Source organism: Drosophila teissieri, chromosome 3L (genome assembly GCF_016746235.2).
Source record: "Drosophila teissieri strain GT53w chromosome 3L, Prin_Dtei_1.1, whole genome shotgun sequence".
NCBI classification, from domain to species: Eukaryota; Metazoa; Arthropoda; class Insecta; order Diptera; family Drosophilidae; genus Drosophila; species Drosophila teissieri.
The window spans coordinates 3,055,930-3,074,044 of NC_053031.1; the positions used below are offsets into that span (position 1 = coordinate 3,055,930).

The 18,115-nt window shown below is 41.9% G+C and overlaps 1 protein-coding gene across 7 annotated transcripts; it reads left to right on the top strand.

Moving 5' to 3' along the window:
• The first annotated feature begins 13 nt into the window (after positions 1-13).
• On the top strand, positions 14-17,501 carry LOC122615698 (PAN2-PAN3 deadenylation complex subunit PAN3). 7 transcript variants are annotated; one of them, XM_043790751.1, is made up of 14 exons: positions 14-129; positions 2,078-2,475; positions 12,754-12,830; positions 13,787-13,879; positions 14,214-14,795; positions 14,862-15,333; positions 15,395-15,511; positions 15,918-16,038; positions 16,102-16,224; positions 16,280-16,409; positions 16,480-16,616; positions 16,671-16,862; positions 16,926-17,088; positions 17,161-17,501. In XM_043790751.1, the coding sequence occupies exons 2-14, from the start codon at positions 2,442-2,444 to the stop codon at positions 17,269-17,271; spliced, it is 2,352 nt and encodes a 783-aa protein (XP_043646686.1). In that variant the 5' UTR covers positions 14-129; positions 2,078-2,441; the 3' UTR covers positions 17,272-17,501. The 7 variants fall into 7 exon arrangements, with proteins under 7 accessions (XP_043646686.1, XP_043646685.1, XP_043646689.1 ...); XM_043790750.1 differs by having other exon boundaries at positions 85-192; XM_043790752.1 differs by lacking the exon at positions 14-129 and adding an exon at positions 1,593-1,610.
• The last annotated feature ends 614 nt before the right edge of the window (positions 17,502-18,115 follow it).

Here is an 18,115-nt window from a genome sequence, read left to right on the forward strand (position 1 = left end):
AGTAACATCGAAAAAAAACACATATATCTTATTTTCAAAGAATAAATAGAGTGTTGCTCTGGTCGCCGGCAGTACAGAATTCGTCACTCGCGAGATGCGGTCACACTGCTTGCGGCAAACGAAAAACATGTAAGAAATAAGATAATTTCATTTTGTCATTAAATTGTGCAAGAACTTTACAAAATACAAACGGTAGGTCTCTATAAAATCTCCTCTCGCTAGGTGACCTGTGATTGGGCGGTGGAAGTATACAAGTCGTGCATTTCCCAGCGAAAAATCGCTGTTTTCTTAGCAGACATTTTTGTATCACCTCGCTGTGCGTGTGTGTTTTTGGCATTTTTTGTGTTTGTGTTTGTTTGTGCAACAGCGGTAGCAATTCGAAAAATAACAAAAGCAAAATGTTGGCTCGTTGAACAAGAAACTATACGTATTTGCTATCTGCTTTGCTTTAATAACGGCCATTTAGACAAATTGCGTCTTAAAAATATGGTGATAAAGATGGCTTTAACTTTGGTGTCGGTGGTGCGTTAAAAACTAAATAAAGCGGCGTATTAAACTTGATTAATTGACTTTTTATTCAATGTGCAATTATAATCTCACAATTTTCGAAAGTTTAAAGAAAATTATTTCCAAACACGGTTTAGATAATGTTACAATTATAAATAAGTTGACTTGCCAAGTGAATTTAGTTAATTATTTCCATCTGTTCCCACTTAAAAACAAAACGTATACATATGTGTTCTTATTTCCTATGCTCCTGCTTTTCCTCTTCCCCATACCTTCTCTTTCCCTTCCCCGCTGCGCCCTCTTCCCCTTTTCCTAGCCAGCTGTTTGTCGCGTTCCACAAATATGGCTGGAGTGTGGATCGTGTTTGGAGCCCAGGCTCCCACATTTCTCTATGTGGAACGCAACCTGTGGCCAGCTGTTGGGTCCTGTTGAACTCCCCCCAGATATATATATTTACATATATATGTATATATATATATTTATTTTGTGTATATATGCATGTGTGTATAACAACGCCAATTGGTAGGGCTTCTGCAAAACATCCTGGCCACTTGAAGTGCTATAATGCGTCACAGGGATTTCGTCTTTTTTAAAAGTTGTAATTTTTTAATTATATTATATTACAATACCACACGAGCTGGGAACTTAAGTAAATGGTGAAAGGATATTCCTTAGAAAGACTACGCACTTAATATACAGTACTTATCATCTGAAATGGATGAGGACTTTTCTACATTCTGCTCAATTTTATGTTACATACAATTATTTACAATAATAGACGTTACTGCTTTCATGCAAAATGGAGTGGCAAGCATTTAGGTCCATGTAACCCCTTAAGCGCGGATGTTTTCCCAACACTCCTTGAATGGGATCCACATACACTGTGTTGCACACACAGCTGGCAGTTGTTGTTTTTATCCGAGCTCCTGTGCACATACACACAAGCACACACGTACATGCATGTATACAACACTCGGGGGTCGTTTGTGGACTCCATTTGGCTTGGCTGTTGGATCTTCTTTGCGTTTTCTTCATTCGTGCAGCGCCAATCGCGCGGTGTGTGTGTGTTGCGTTTTTCTTATTTGCGAAATCGCTGTGGAATGGTAATGAAAAAATATACAATATAGCAACAACAAATCCTTTCAAGGAACTATTCAAATTCAAGTAATTACACGACAGAAAACAATAGAAAGAATAGAAACAATTAAACAGGCAATTAACTTCACAATATGTTGGCTTAGGTTCAGTGTGTATGTATTTTAGATTGTGTTAAATATAAAACTCTAAAAATATGAGTAACCAAGTGCGAAATGGAATGAAAAAAGTGTGGAAATGTTAGAAAATATGCGCGCAATTGTGTCTGTATATGTGCAGGAAAAAGCGTCCCCGTACACCCACACACAGTCACTTTGGAAAATTTAATGAAATCCGCGCTATACCGTCTCACTCCCACTCACTGTTGCTTTTCGGGATTTCATTTTGTCGCCCCGCTGTGCAAAAACAAACAACTGTTTTTCGCTTACCGTTACTTATTTTAATCCAATGTTCTTCTCTTTCTCGCATTTTACAGTCGACGCGCCTCAATTGTTAATCATTTGCCCGAAAATGCATTTCAACTGCAAAAAACTTACGTGAAAAACTGAAAAGGAAAAAATATTTTCAAAACGTACGATGTGAAAATGTGTTATGTGAAACTTAGCAGTTAAGCGCGGATTGTATGTATTATTTAAATTTTTGTTTCAATATTTTCTACAAAATAATTAAAAAGAACTGAAAAAAAATCGAAAAAAACGAAAAAAAAAAAAAACAAGAAAAAGTTATTAAGTCAGTGCATAATAAAACGAAAACAAAAACAAAGCGTAACGAAACGAGAAGGACCACAAAAAGAAAGAGAGCGAAAGAGGAATTGGCGAAGGCGGGAGCGAGAGAGAAAAATGTCAACGTTCTTGAACAATTTCTTCCCGGCAGGTAAGCAAAAACAAAGCCAGCCAAAGAAATCAAACACAATCAAACACAGGGAACGTAAGAGCAGAAACACGGCTGGTGGCATGGGCGTAATGGAGGGGGTTTTGACGGACCCCCCACCAAACAAGTTGCTTATACAAGTTGGGTATATTGCGTACCAGTAATTTAGATTGTGATGATATAAATGGTATGTCTTCATAACAACTCTGCGAATAGTCTTATTAAAGTATGAATACGTTTACTTATTCAAATCCTTCGCACGCCTCTGGCCGGGTGGCATTTAATTGAAAGTCACCTTTGGCATATTTCATAAGCGTTCTCACCGGGGTCATCCTGTAATTTAATTCTGCGCTTCTCTCTCTCTCGTTTTTTCGCTCCACTGGCAGCATGTAAATTGAATTTCCCTACCGAAGCGCATATTGTGATTATTGGCAATTACATGGACGTGACCGAGGAACAAAGGAGGTACACATAGTAGGTAGAATGGGAGATAAGGACGGAAAGGAGTGGCGACTGAGAACAGAGAATCTGGACATAATCAATCTGGCCCAGAACAATCTATCCACTTCCCTTTAATTACGTGCATTCCTCGCTGCAATAGCATCGATTATCGTTTTCCTTGGCTGCCTGTTATTCCTGGAAACGCTCAGATTCCCATTTTCTGCTCCTTGCAACCCCTCGGGGATCAGGAACAAGTTCCACACACTCTGCATTCACATTCTCCTGCATTTTCTTTGTCCTGCGAAAGAGATGGGAACACAGACGCCGAGACAGGGAAACTCATACAGGTACGGCAGGAAAAACCACTTCCTCGGCTCCCTGCCCTTTGCCAAAACCAAAACAATGCGACCAGCACAAAGACTGCTTTCCCTACGGCCATTGAAGCTTGGGATACTCTTTGGGGTGACTTTTGGATAATGTAACATTACCATATTATCCTATTATACCATAAATATTTGATCGCCAACCGGAGATGGTGCAGCATTCCCTAGTTCATTCAGGGTGCTTTTAATTATATTCGATTTTGATTCACATATCTAACATACTTTAAATAGGACAATAAATAATCAATTATCCTTGATGGCCTTTAAGCCATCGAAGTGAAAACCTCTAAACTACCTGAAAGGGTATAACAACAACCAAGCAGCCCAAGTGAATTGGCAATAGGTGGCAGAGGGGGTTGGCTGGGCTGAATGAATGCACTCGCAAACCCGTTTGCAGAGCCGAAAATTCAGCCCGATCAAAACAACAGCGAACCAGAACTTCAACGCTATCAACAATAGCAGCTCCTTTCTGCCTTTCTGGCTTTATGTCTTTCTGGCTTTCTGAGCTGGGGCCAACGGCAGCTGACGGAAACACATTGACTTTGGTGATACGATGATGCTGATACCATGGACAATGCTACAATATGATGGCGCTGCTAGCTTCTGGATGGTGCTGCCTGGTCTGTAGGTGCACTGGGTTACCTGTTGATGGCCCTGCCACTCACTCCTCCTCCTCCTCCTCTTCCTTTTCCGATGGTGTCCGTTCTGGTCGAGTGCAGTGGAAAACTGGTTTACAAACTCGCTCCTGCCCCGCGCCCTTGTCCCTCCGCTGTTTTGGGTCGATTTTAGCGTAAACAAGAGAGGTTCCGACGAAATTGGAGATCTTGAGTCTCTCTGTTTATGTGTATCAATTTTTTGGCCAAAAGCGGATGGATACACCTTGCTAGAAACCGGAAAAGTCCCCACAGAATATGGGAAACAGATTAAATTACCTTTAAACATGATATCAAAATCATATGGCATTAGGTACAATATTTGCCTTGCTTCTGTGTATTTTAAATGCGGAAATGTGACGTAAAAACAAAATTATTGTGCATTCTCGAAGATGTCCCCATATCGCATTTAAGAACCCAAAATCATTTCTTTTGCACGTAATACCTGGCAGTTATGGGTATTAAGAGTCGTATTACTTCATGATTTGTGGCCATCATTTCAGCCAATGTTCTGTGCCTTTTCGTGCCGTTAGAACGTTTCGTCCGACGTGAAAAACTGGCGTGCAACTGGTTCTGTGTATATGGCCATCTTTAATGGGGTCTCCAGAGCAGCTGTTGGCCAGTTCTTGCAGGTCTTCCAGCTCTTCCAGCACTCTGGGTTTCAATCGCCAAACATTCAATTTGGGCCTTTGTTTATGGCCCATAAAACAGCGAAACAACAAAAGGAAAGCGCCTCGTTCGCTCGTCGGTTGAACGCTGTGCAAATATTTTCGCTCAACTTTATTGACGCACCAACTAAAAGCCCGTCCGTCGATTCATCTGGCGAAAAAAAAATCAACATAGAGCCGGGCTTAATTTTATTTCTATCAACTTTTTTACTGCCTAACGATTCGTAAAAGGTTTTTGCTTTTGTTCTTCCGCTTTTTATTGTGCGACAAGTGCTTCGAACATGAAAACTGTGTATCGCAAATATAGGGAAAAATGTGCAGGAGTCTGACAAACTATAGAGGCTATAGAAGGTTGAAAACAAAACATAACTATCGATTGATTACTCTCGAGTTGGCTGTCTGCCGCGACAGGAAGCCCGCTCTTCCCTTATTTGTTTACAACATTTCGCGGAAATTGCCTGCAAATAAGTTTTCCATCAGCGTTTCGTTCCTTCGGTGTTTTTCTCACAGTCTTTGTTCACGCCGCTAAATTTAGTTGTATCAATTATGGAGGGGCTCTACAGAATGGGGCTTGCCATCTTTTATTATTAACCCATCAGGTTTATTTTTAGTTAGTCAGCTTTTTCATTCGACATGACTCATTTATCGTGTCATTGTTTTTAAGAACGCTATCAAGTCACGATGGGAAACTCATCGATTTCTGGTTAAAATTTAAGTTGCATTGAATGATTGTGAGTAGTGGCGAAAAGAATAGAATAAATAGGTTTCTGACCAATTTGTTACAGAAAGTCAAAAAAAAATGTCGTACTTTGTCTGGCTTTTCGTAACTCCTTATCAAAAACGTGAAAATTACAATTAAGTACATATCTAATTTGGAATTATCACGTTTTAAGCTTGGAAATCGCCCTCCACCTCTTTTGTTTGTGGCCCATAATTTAATTATCGCCCTGCGAGCAGCGACATTGCAGACAAGTTGACGTCGCTAATGTGCCACACTTGCCACTTTTGTTTGTGCAGCAGCTTTGACACTAGTTTTTCGCGTTTATTTTTTGCGAAATTCCAAGGCGTCGCGCTAGAAAGTATGCAACACATTCTTTTGTTGGCACGCACCCGTATTTTGCATATATATTTGCCTTCCTCCTTTCATTTTGGCACTAGCGGCTAATAATGACACCAGCATGGTGTTTCCCACGTCTTTCTACGCCTTTTCCCCCTTTCGTCTCTTCGTGTCTCCCGGTGTCTTCTTGGCTATTTAATTTCGCATTCGCTTCTCGGCTTGCCAAAAAATCACACTGCGCCCTTGGGCCAAAATGCTGTGCACACACGCATTACTCATACGCCCGGGGTGTTCCGCCCATTTCCCATTGCCCACTTCGCATTTGCCGCCCATTATAATGGGATATATCCCTCGAATATCTCGTAAATACGCCGCTGGGCCTGTGCCCGCTGTCCTAGTGGCCATAAAGCAATTTGGCCAAGTGCGTGGCCCAAACACGTGCCGTGCCCTGCACAATATGGCAATCTCGGAGTGGAGGAGCGAGTGTCCGCCGGTTTTATTGCCTCTGGTCGGTGCCATTATCTCCAGTTCCCTGCTGGCCGACAACGCGGATATCCGGTGCGTTTTCATGCAAATGTAGAGTTATTAAAAGGACCGGATTCTGCGTAAATTGTTCTTCCACTTTGTCCTATGAAGGTGTTTTACGATCCTTGACGAGAGTTAATGGGAAAAGGTATTTAAAAACAATAACATCCTATTATTTTTTTAAAGAGATATGCCTACAAGAAGTCCAAAAAGGAATTGGTGAACACGAACAATTCAACTTTTGTGCATCTTGTCTTTAAATTGCCCTTTTTTTATAAAAGATAAACTCAAACTGATAATTATCAATATTAATTATTCCTAAATATAAATAATTTGTTATCTGTCAAGGGTGCTTTACCAATTTCCATTATCAATACTGGCCCCATCTTAGAATATTCGAAATTATCTGTTCGGATCAGTGACTCTAAAACTGTGTTATCACGCGCTCACAGCTTTTGCATTTTGTTTTGTTTTCTTCGCTGTTCGCTTTGTTGGGGGATTTCATTTTGTTATTTCTGCTGGTTTTTTATTGTATAAAAGTGTTTGTTTTTGCTGTTCTCGCATTGTTGCGCTTGGCTGTTTGCTTTTGCACTTTACTTCGTGCTTTTGTGCTGAGAGGTGTTTGCTTTTTATTTCGATTTCTCGCGTCTCTCCAAATCCCCGTTTCTCTCTCTCGCGCTGTCTTTTCCTTTGCGCCGCTTGCTTTTTCTGTATTTTTATTGTTAGTCACTCTTTGGCAGCGGTCGCGAACGTAAGCAAACGGCGGGTTTTTTTTCGAAAACGTCTGTTTAACCCACGGCCGCCCCCTTCGACACCTACGCCCCTGTCTGTGGAATTATCAAATGCGAGTGTGTGAGTGCAGCTTCTGTCTGTGTGTGCCTGTGCTTTTGCGTCTGTGTGGGGGTCTTAACGGTTAACGCGCTGGAAAAGTGGAGCGATAAAAAAAAAACAGTTGTGCTTCGGAATATAATGCGTGACATGTGTTAACCCCACGAGGCAAAGTGTTGTTGCTTTTGCCGTCAATCAGACAAGGGCATCAATCAAATGGTGACTCTGAAACTGAGACACACAAAGAAGAAGAATCCCGCTGAAGGGCAAGGGAGAGGGAAGGTAGGGTGGTCAGAGGGAGTCGAGGAGAACTTTCACAATGTGCTCCATTTCTACAGTCGTACTTCCTTATATCCAACCTCTGCATATTTCTGTGAATAAAATTCTTTAGAATTTATTTTGTGATAACAGCATGCTGAGACTCAAATTTATGAATAACAGAGTCTTAAACATTCCACATTGCTATTTTCGTAAATTTTTTTTTTGATAAAAAACGTGCCAGTTAGTCATATTATATTATTACTGCATATAGCATTCTTTTTTCTAATAATTCGCATGATACCTGTTCGATTTACCGAAGTTTGACTGTATCGCTCTCCCAGTCTGCATATCATTTTGCGGCCCGCTTCACATTTACAACTTCCGCTACTGTTGTCACCCCCACCCACTCCAGCCCCCCTGCCCCCTGCCACCACCCCCTTGTCAGCCCCCAGACTTTTTCTTTGTCAACTCGATGGCCGCATTTCGAAAATTTAAAACTTCGCGCTGTCGAAATCGCATGCATACGAAAATGAATACGAATGGCGAATAAATAAAAAGCGAGTAGGCTTAATTTCGTGTGTACATATTTACACACAATTTACATTTCGTACGTTTTCGTTTGCGTAGTGCCTGTTGTTGCCATTGCTCGTCAAGTTGGGCTTGAAGTTATGTGATATATGAGTGTATTTCCAGCTAGATATTATCTAGCGTCTAAAAAACCCCCCGACTTGACCTTATACCCCGCCCGAGGCGATTGCAAACAGCTGTTCGGCTCAAGCGTCAATGATTGAAAGCAGCTGTTGTTGCTCAGCGAAAAATTGGGTCAAACTGTTGCTGTTTCTGTTGCTGTTGCCGTGTCTCTGCCGCTCTGCGTTGCCTTTTGCCGCTGGCAGTAAACCAACCAAACTTGTCTGTTGGCCAACGAAAAAAAAAGCGCTCAGCTTGGCTCAGTTGGTAGTTTGCTGAGGTTTGCTCTGCTTGATATTAGGCTGGAGATTGAGATCGGCTGTAAAGACGATTGTCAAGCGGTCCACGGTGTTGTTGGCCAAGTTTAGAGAAGTGGCCACTAGAACAGAAGCCGCGCAGAAAAGCCATCTCGATCATGGGTTCCCACCAACAGAACTAATTTATTCCTTAACCACAGTGAAAAAGATTGGTGGGAAAATAAAGAGCATGAAAACAAATTATTTCGATCTCTATCTAAGGATAGAAGTGTATGAATTTATGGGCACATTAAATCATAACTAAATATTTATAGAAAAACACATTTAGCCTTTACAAACTTCAAGTGCTACATAGCCACTTAAAATATTCAGCTGTATCAACATGGAAATACTGTCTTAAAAGCAAAGCAAAGCTCAAAGTTCAAGCGTATTTAGCACTTTTTACCCGTTTTGTCATATGACTGTAATGTTTCAAGTTGCTTTATTATTTATTGCTCATAACAAGCTTTATTATTAAAAGCAATTTGTTTTGTCAGTAAGCTTTAATTCACCAATACAGGTTTCTCATTATGTTATCATTGCTTACTTGCGCACTGGTTTGCCTTAGTTAGTTATTAAATCTAATGTATAGATTGTGTTATGAATTAGCCACTGTAAAGTAGTCAGAGCAAAAGGGCTTTCAAAACCTACTAGGCTATTATCTTTTCAATTACAAAAAATGTGCTTGACTTTTGAGCTCTTATCTTTTGACTTTTCAGGTGAAGTGTCGTGTCTCCTTATCATTTAACCTCAAATGACACTTTACAGGTTTTGTAGTTCTGGCTAGAGGTCTCTTGGTTCTGGGTTTCTATCAATTTCCTATGATCTCAAAGGGGAAAGCATTAGTATAGGGATAGTGCCACCATTATATACACCTTGCAGGTAATGCTGTCTATATACGTATGTTCATATATGTAATACTGATCCGATTGTGCCCACCGTTTGACTGCGGTTGGGCTGATAATGAAGGCAAAGCCTTGGCTATAAATATTTCATTTATAAGGTACTTACAAATGTGTGAGAGTGAATTATTATTACACAGACAGTTTTGCTAGCCATAAGGCGATGGCCACGTGTGTGCGTGAACCGCTCCCCACCCCGCTCCGCCCCTCCACCCTCAACGTACCCCATTGGATGTGAACTTATCAGATGATCGCTTACAGCCCCTTGCACGCCCCACGCTCATAATTAGAATCCGCAAAATACTAGTTTTGGCGATGGTGATTGCACCGAAAGAAATCATCATGCTTTGGTTTTTCCTTTAGAAGATATCCCTGACTTTAATATATCAAGATGCTTATTAAATATTCATCTGTTTAATATCATGTACGAAATGCTCCCAATATCTGGCGGCGAGTAATCAGAATGCGATTCCCCGCGATCGAGGTGTGTAGGGGTCATTGCAACCGAGACTGGGGGCCTCTCAAACTGTGAGCACTTTTGTGCTGTAAGAGCAATAAATAAGCAAACAAACAAACAAACAACGCCAATGGATTTTCATTGTTCTTACTGCTGCGCGTGTGCCTGCAGCGCTTGAACTTTCCCAGTACAGTGGTGTTTGGGTAGCCCAAACTACAATCATGGGAGTATTAAGCTATACGCTCGATGGGGGGGAATGAATAGAAGAATTAAACCATTGGGTAACATTATGGTTAGTCCTCGTATTGAAGTACTTATAAACCAAGCATATGCTGAATACTAAATAGATTAATGTATTTGGAAATCATTAAGATTTGTGAAGTAACCCCTTTGTCTATAAGTTCTGCCAACTTTATTCAGTGCAAGTTGAAGATAGCACTGTTTGACTGTATCTGCATCAATATGCAAGCAACAACAGCACCATCTGCAGCTATGACCACATATTTACAGTTAATCGGGCGGACGGGCAAGCGAACGGGCCCCACACCACACGCCCACTTTGTCTTCGCCGCTCGTCTGTCATCGTCACACAGTTTGACACGCACTGTGGGGCTCCCGCTCTCTGTTGTTTTGGCTCTCACTCTCTTCTGACAGCCAATGCACAGTGGGACAGCACTTTAACTTAATAACTGGATATACTCCCCTTTAAATAGGCATAAATAATATTGAATTTAAATAGGGTGAGTTGTAGCACCAAAATTCGACCAAATATGTCTGGAACTCCTTTTCAAAACACATTTTTTGAACCCCTGCGACCACTGTGCGCCGTCGCTGGCTGCCGCGTTTCCCCAAAGCAAAACAGCGGTTGGGGGTTTCAGTTTAGAGAACGCTGCACTGCCGCTCGGTTCGTGGCGCGATCGATGGTCTTGGTTGGTCTGGTCTCCCGATTTGAACCGATCCGATGTGTTATTTTCACCGCTTGCATATTCATTACACTTACACAAAAAACAATTACGCGCCTCTGCTCTTTGAATAATAGCAACAAAGTGAGCCGAGCTGGGCGGTAAATGGTAGACCATCCGTACCGCTCTGCCACATCTACATATTCACTTAACGTGACGTAACAGCGCGGTTTTTTGTTATTGTTTGGCCTGCTCCCCAAACGTGTGACTATCAGACTATCTATCTATATACGAATTCGAAATATATACACATGTATGTATGTATCCGAGTGTGGCGTTTTCATGAACGCGTTCGTGATCTTTGAAGCAAAACAAAGCTAAAGCTGTCCATTTCACCGCGAAACGCAGCATAAGGCAACGGCCCAATAATCATCGGTTTTCTATGTGTGAATATATACTGAATACTTATATGTGTATATATATGTATAACTTATAACTGAAGACCAAAATTGCTCACGTAAACCCTAAAGTATAGACGTGCCTACATATACATTATTTTTGTGCCGACGTCATGCCAACAAACAAGCAGTGGCCAGCGTTTTATGTAAACTGAGAAACAACTTTGATTCTGGCCATGTTCAAGTAAGTTTCGGCCAGCCCAACTGTGGCCAGCAACACCTGGTTGGAGGCTCTCAAACTGTGGCCCAGTCCTAACAGGTTATCGCCCACCTTCTCCTTCTCCGCCCCCTAATTAGTCGCCCAGTGCACAAAATATAAATAAATTAAGGCACACATAATAATTATCATTAACATATGTGGGCATTCAATTAAATCGTGTGTGTTTGTTTCGCTCGTGTGTTTGTTTTTCGATTCGAAGTCAAATAAATAAAATCAGGCTACAAATTATTGCTTATATGGCCACAGCATCATCAACAGCAACAATAATCTCACAATTCATAAACAAATAAATGGCCTACGAAGTGTAACTACCCTTTAAAAATAAATATATGTTTCAGCCTACTGATTGCTACGCAATTATTCTAAAGTATCATTCAAAAATGATTTAAGTGTTGTGTGTTGAAATTTAAAACACTGGTAAACCCATGTATATGTACAATGCGGTTTGATACAAGACTAAATCCCTGCAAAGCCCATATCAATCATACCTGTGTTATATCTATTATATTATAGTATATATGAACAGTTCTTTAATGGGGGAAAAACCAGCAGTATCTGATAAAATAAAGTCGGTAAATATAATTACCGGCGTCGCCTCAATGCCAAAATTGCACGAATAGTGAAAACAACCTGCTCCAAATAAATATAAATATTTTTACGTATTCGTCTAAATGCTATATAGCGATTTCAAGGCCAATATCACTTGTTTTCTCTTCGTACATTGGCAAGAGGCATTGGCCCCGTACCCCGAATCAAATGCTTTGCTTTTGAAATTGAATTTTTCACTTTCGGTTTGTCGAAGGCAAATTCACTTGCATTCGAATTGAATCTCGAAACGAAACGAAACGAAGCGAGGCAAGTCTGCTTAGCATTGATTCAGCACTCGAATATCCGAATCGGTGGAGAGGGGGATTCAAAAATCAGAGAACTTTGAAAGCAGACCAAGAATTCATCATAGCACTCATACGTGGATTAGTCATGACGGCGCTGCTTCCGAGTTGTCTACATAGGAGGAAGGTATAGTGATTAACACCTGAGCAACCTGACCGTAACACGCACAAACAGACTATACTACATGCTACTATACTATATGCTGTTGTGTTATTATATTTGATGTTTGATTATATTTCCTTTAAAATGTGCAAATTGCCAAGTTCTAAGTTTGGCGGCTCAGTTGTTTACCGCAGAAATTGCGTCTTGGCTTTATTTACTGCGACCTGGAGTCGCAAGAGGAAGCGGGAGCAGCCGAACAACAACCATATATATAATGCGCATACTCCAAAAATGTTGGGGCCTACGCGCGTTATCGTCGTATCGATAACTGTGGAAAATAACAAGAAATTCGGTTTGCTTGGAAAGGGAAGAACTGTAGGGAAGGGTGGGTAAATGAGGGTATGGAAGGGGGTGCGGTGAAGCAAGCTTATCGCGCCAACAGCGCACACAAAGTATTCATGTTGATGTTTGTTTAATTGATTTCTAATCAATTATCGGCTGTAACGCAACTCTCTCTATAGTAATTCACATTTTTCTGCTCTATTTGTAGATACGGCTGCTATGGATCCAATTTTCTTCTCGCCAACGAATGGTATACCGTCAGAGAGTAAACTCGCCACTTATATGGTAAGCTAACTTCCCCTCCACAATTAGCTCTTATCACAGTCCCCCAAAACAAAAATAAACCGATTGAAAACAGAGCGATAAGAGTTGAGCGGAAGATTATGATAACACCACCGCCCACCGAAAACCTCCCATTGAAAGCAGCTGTTGGCCCACAAGTTAACAGCTGGCCACGTTTGCTCAAGTTTTATTTTAATTATGCTTTATTTGTTTTCACTCAATTTACTCGAACCATTTCAGTTTCAACGCTCAGTCGCACATAATATATGTACACTTGACCGACTTTTTCGGTTTTTTTTTCAATTTTATTTTTGGGTCCACTGACACACAAAGTGCCATATAAGTCGTATATGCAAGTTAAATATCAATTTGAGTTTATGCATGGATTTCGTATTCTCTCTGGGGCGTATTTTGCGAGTCTTGAACAGCTCGGCAATTATTAACTATAAAATATTAATGTGCCAGCCGCATAATTGCCATGGAATCGTGCTAATGGAAAAGTATACGGAATTTAATGGCATTAAGTGCTATATTTGCCGCTCAATTCATTTTTACAATGCGAAGATCAGCAAATCTAATAGAGCAATTCAATGAGAATGTCGTGCAACCATGACAAACTTTTAACATTTCAATTTACACAATTCGAAGCATTAGTTACTATGCACTGCAACGCCTGATATATGAAGTTGTGTTATTCAGATAAGATAATGATTGCATAGACAATACAAACACTCTGATCGAATCAGTAGTATTTTGGGAAACGGGTTTCAGACAAAAGACCCACTGATTCGATTGCAGCATCCCACTCATATCTATAAATTGTAAGATCATATTATTATGCTATCTCTGCTATCTTTAATTTTGAACTTCCACTACAACTGAATTTCTCACTTTTTTCTTTGTATCTCTCCGAATCTCAATCTATCCGTCTACTCCGTTTTTTTTGTGTCTCATCCCAGAATCGACAGAATGTCGCCACACCGAGCGGTTATGGGCTGAATAACGGGTTCTCACTACTTAATTTGGATTCGCCCCTAAATAAAAAGTCCCAGGTAAAGCCGTAAATATCTGGTTCCCCTTCCCAATTCTTCCCAATCGTTCTCTGTGACATCCACGAAACGTGTTAGACTAGTGAATGTTTCCGTAGAGGTTTATTCTAGCCCCTTAGCGTAGTAGTTAGTTTACTCCGATCCTATCGTGCCCTACTGTGTGTTCTTTACAGGAGTGTTTTCATTTTCGATTCGGCAAGAGAGTATATTGAATTCCATGAAGCTCTGTAATTGAGCAAAGGGCCAAGCTCCTTAATTTGACTCCTTCCGAATGAGAAAATCGAAACAATCGTATGGGAGTCATAGCTAATAATTTCTTTTAATGGATTTCCCATAGGTCACGCCGCAGTCGCCCGAGTTCATTCCAACGCGCATTAGCTCGACACCCAACTTCTACGCACCATATCATAACGCGCCCATGCAATTGAGTAATGGGCTCAACGGCGTCAATGGGTTAACAGCCGCCGCCGCAGCAGCAGCAGCCGCAGTTCCCTCCTCCGCGTCATCGGCGTCCGTCGCCTCGGTGACCATCAGCAAAACGGCCAACGGCGGCGCCTCCATGCTCGCCCTGCAAAAGACCGCATCCATCGCCACTGTTACCATCGCACAACAGCAGCCACAGCATCCACAGCATCCACAGAAACAGCAACAGCATCCGCCGTCGGTGGGCGGAGGAGCTGTGTCCGCCGCCTCCGCCCCCATTGCCATTAGTGGCGCACCACCGAATCCCGCCGCAGCTCCGTTCGTCAGCAGCATGTCTCAAACGCCGCTCAAGGGAAGGGGCGCCATGATGCGCCAGGAATCACCCACGGCAGCTATGATTTCGGGCGCAGGACCCGGTGAGAAGTCGCCGCCGCACGGGATGACGCCGCACGGGGCATCGCCTATACCATCAGCGCTGCCCACCAGCGTTCACCAGGTGGGTTGAAGCTAACTGCAAGCCTTATTTACTCCCTATTTATCAACTAAATTCTTTATTTTGTAGGAGAACGTCGGCGGCACCATATACTTTTATCCGACTGCCAACGCACAGAACAGCCAGCCCGTCGTCAATTCCATGGTGGTGGACGGAACGCATCCAGCGCTGCATGGCGTGAGTGCTGTGGCACCGATGAGTGCGGGCGTGCCGGCGTCCATGATGTACACGGGGCATGTGTATCCGGGACCGTCCTCCAACGTGGTCACCTTGCAGCCAAAGACGCTGCTGGAGTCGGCCTTCTTTATGCCCGACGAGATGCGCACCGAAGTCCTTGCCCGCAACGAGATCTCCAACCTGATTATGGACGCAGCGGAGGCTGCGCAGCACGCCCTGCCACTGGAGGTGGAGAACTATCATGCGTTATATCCCCTGGAACCGCCGGCACAGCCGATGCACGCCAAGCTCACGTTCCCCGCCACCACTTATAGGGCCACGCACAACACGACGGGCTACAAGTACTGCCTGCGAAGGATACATGGTGCGTAGATAGTAGTACTTTCTCAATTGTACGTTAACAAACATTTCAATTGTACTTTAAGGCTTCCGCCTGCAGTCAACCAAGTGCATGACGCTGGTGGAGATGTGGAAGAAGCTGCAGCACACGAATGTGGTACAACTGCGTGAGGTGTTCACGACGAAAGCATTTGGTGATAACTGTAAGTGGGGAAAGGTCTTTGGAACCATTAGCTATAAGTGTGTGTTTAATGCTGCTGTCCCCGGGAATTGAGGACGTTGTCATCTCTATAATAATGGGGTAATTAGAGTACATTAAGTTAATACGTTTGCTTTATGCCATAGGATTGCCAAGTTTGCCAGAAAAATATTCTATACGTGCCATGCATGCGATTACCGCTGCTATTTATAAGTCAGCATTTCAAAATGCGTAATCTCAACTGGTCAGGGAATAATTATCACAAATTGTTAATCACTGATAAAAAGAGCGTTAACTTGATTCTTTTATAATATTGTGGCTTCAATTAGACTGAATATGAAGTGGGGTATTTTGGGTGAATTCAAACCTTGTTAGTTACCATGTCAATAATATTTATTGGGCACCTACAGCTTTAGTATTAGTGTACGACTACCATCCCGGCTCACAAACATTACTGGCCAAATACTTCACTCCGGCGCCAGAGACCAACGGGTACACTGATCCATTCCAAGGCGAGGCCCGCCCCTTCAGGTGCGTTTTTCATTTACCATTTGTATGTTGTTGCTTCAACTATTAATTAATTGCTTATCGCAGTCATAAGAGTAACATGCAGCGAACGAGCAATGGACCCCTGCTACCGGAGGCAACCATCTGGTCGATCATCATGCAGTTGACCGCCGGCTTAAAAGCCATCCACCATGCCGGTCTTGCATGCAAGTATGTAAACCCCCGTGTGTTAGACAGCCAGAAACTCACTGATCATTCTTTGCAGAGTTCTTGATCCCACAAAGATCATAGTGACGGGCAAGCGTGTACGGTTTAGCTCATGCTGCATCTCGGATATAACGCAATTCGATCCGAATGCGTCCAATCCCTTGGCCCTGGTTAATATGCATCAGCAGGTAAGATGGTCTTTTTCTGTGCTGCATAACCTAATACAGAAACTAATAAAACTTGTTCGCGTGTCTTTAGGACGATCTGACCGCTCTGGGTCGCTTAGTATTAGCTTTGGCTTGCCGCTGCCTTCAATCCGTGCAACGCGACAACGTTCAGTCGAGCATCGATATGGTCACGCGAAACTACTCCACCGATCTGCGAAACTTCATTGTGTATGTAGGATATTGTATAGCCATAGCCATCGAATTAACATGTGTGATTTTTAGTTACCTCTTCACCACCAATAACCGTCGCTCGGTGACCGACCTAATGCCGATGATTGGTGCCCGCTTCTATACACAACTGGATGCCCTGCAGAGCAAAATTGATATGCAGGAGGATGAGTTGGCCAAAGAGATGGAAAACGGTCGGCTTTATCGCATATTGGTCAAACTCAACAGCATCAACGAGCGACCCGAGTAATTCACATACAAATTCGCTTATATTATGCAATCTTCACATCAAATATCCACTTTCTACAGCTTTAATCTGGACTGCACTTGGTCCGAGACTGGTGATAGATACATGTTGAAATTATTCCGTGATTATTTGTTCCATTCCGTCACTGAGGATGGCCGGCCCTGGCTAGATCACGCACACATTGTACAATGCCTCAACAAGCTGGATGCTGGCTCCATAGAGCGCGTAAGTAAAGTCGGAAAAGGTCGGCCAGCGGGTTCGGAGATCTAATAAAGCTAACCTAACCCACATTTGCAGGTGCAACTGATGTCCCGCGACGAGCAATCGGTACTCATCGTCTCCTATGCTGAACTCAAGAATTGTCTGGAGAACGCCTTCTCCGAACTGATGTCAAGCGCGGCCAACTGAGCAACTCGAGGGAAAACAAACAGCAAACAAACAGAAAAACACGCGCAGCTCACTTAGCCACCCTCCGCACGACCACAAAACGACTACGATTTAACGGATTAGATACTAAGTGAAACATTCATTACGACTAAGACATTTTGAGAACCATAAACAAGTAAAATACGAAGATGTTTATTGTTAAGCCAAACCGAAAAAGAAACGTAAAACAAAAAAAAAAAAATGAAAACCGATATCCAATGTTATGTTAGCTTTTAACTAAATTTTAGGCATTTAAAACAATACAAAAGGAAACAACCACAACCACAAAAAATAAACCAACAACTTTTTGAAAACGAAATCTCTCCAAAAGAAAAAGCAAAAACACAAAAAACGCAAACATAAAAAAAACAAGAAAAACTAAAAGCTAAAAAAATTTGAAAAATTTGTTAAAAAATGCAAAAAATACATAAAAAACGGAAAAAAGAAATTACGCAAAAGAGCCGAAAAACATGGATCTATTTTTACAGAGCTAAGAGAGGATGAAAGTATTTATAAATATGTATTAAAAATCGAAAGAAAAAAATTGTAAAATTTTGCAACAATAAATAACTGTAATGACAAACAATTGCAACAGTGCAGCAAATCGTTGAGCAACAACAAAAAAAGATAAATTCAATGCAGAGTAGATGGATAAGGATTATGAGAAACGTAGAGAAACTAAGAAAGTGAACAAGGAACCACATCAAATGTTTATAAAGCATGTCTGACAATGATCGCCTGCCTCTTCTCCCCTTCAGTAAACAGAAAATATATGGAAAATAAGTTACGAAATCGAAAAGAATTGAATAGGAACGGAAAGCGAAAG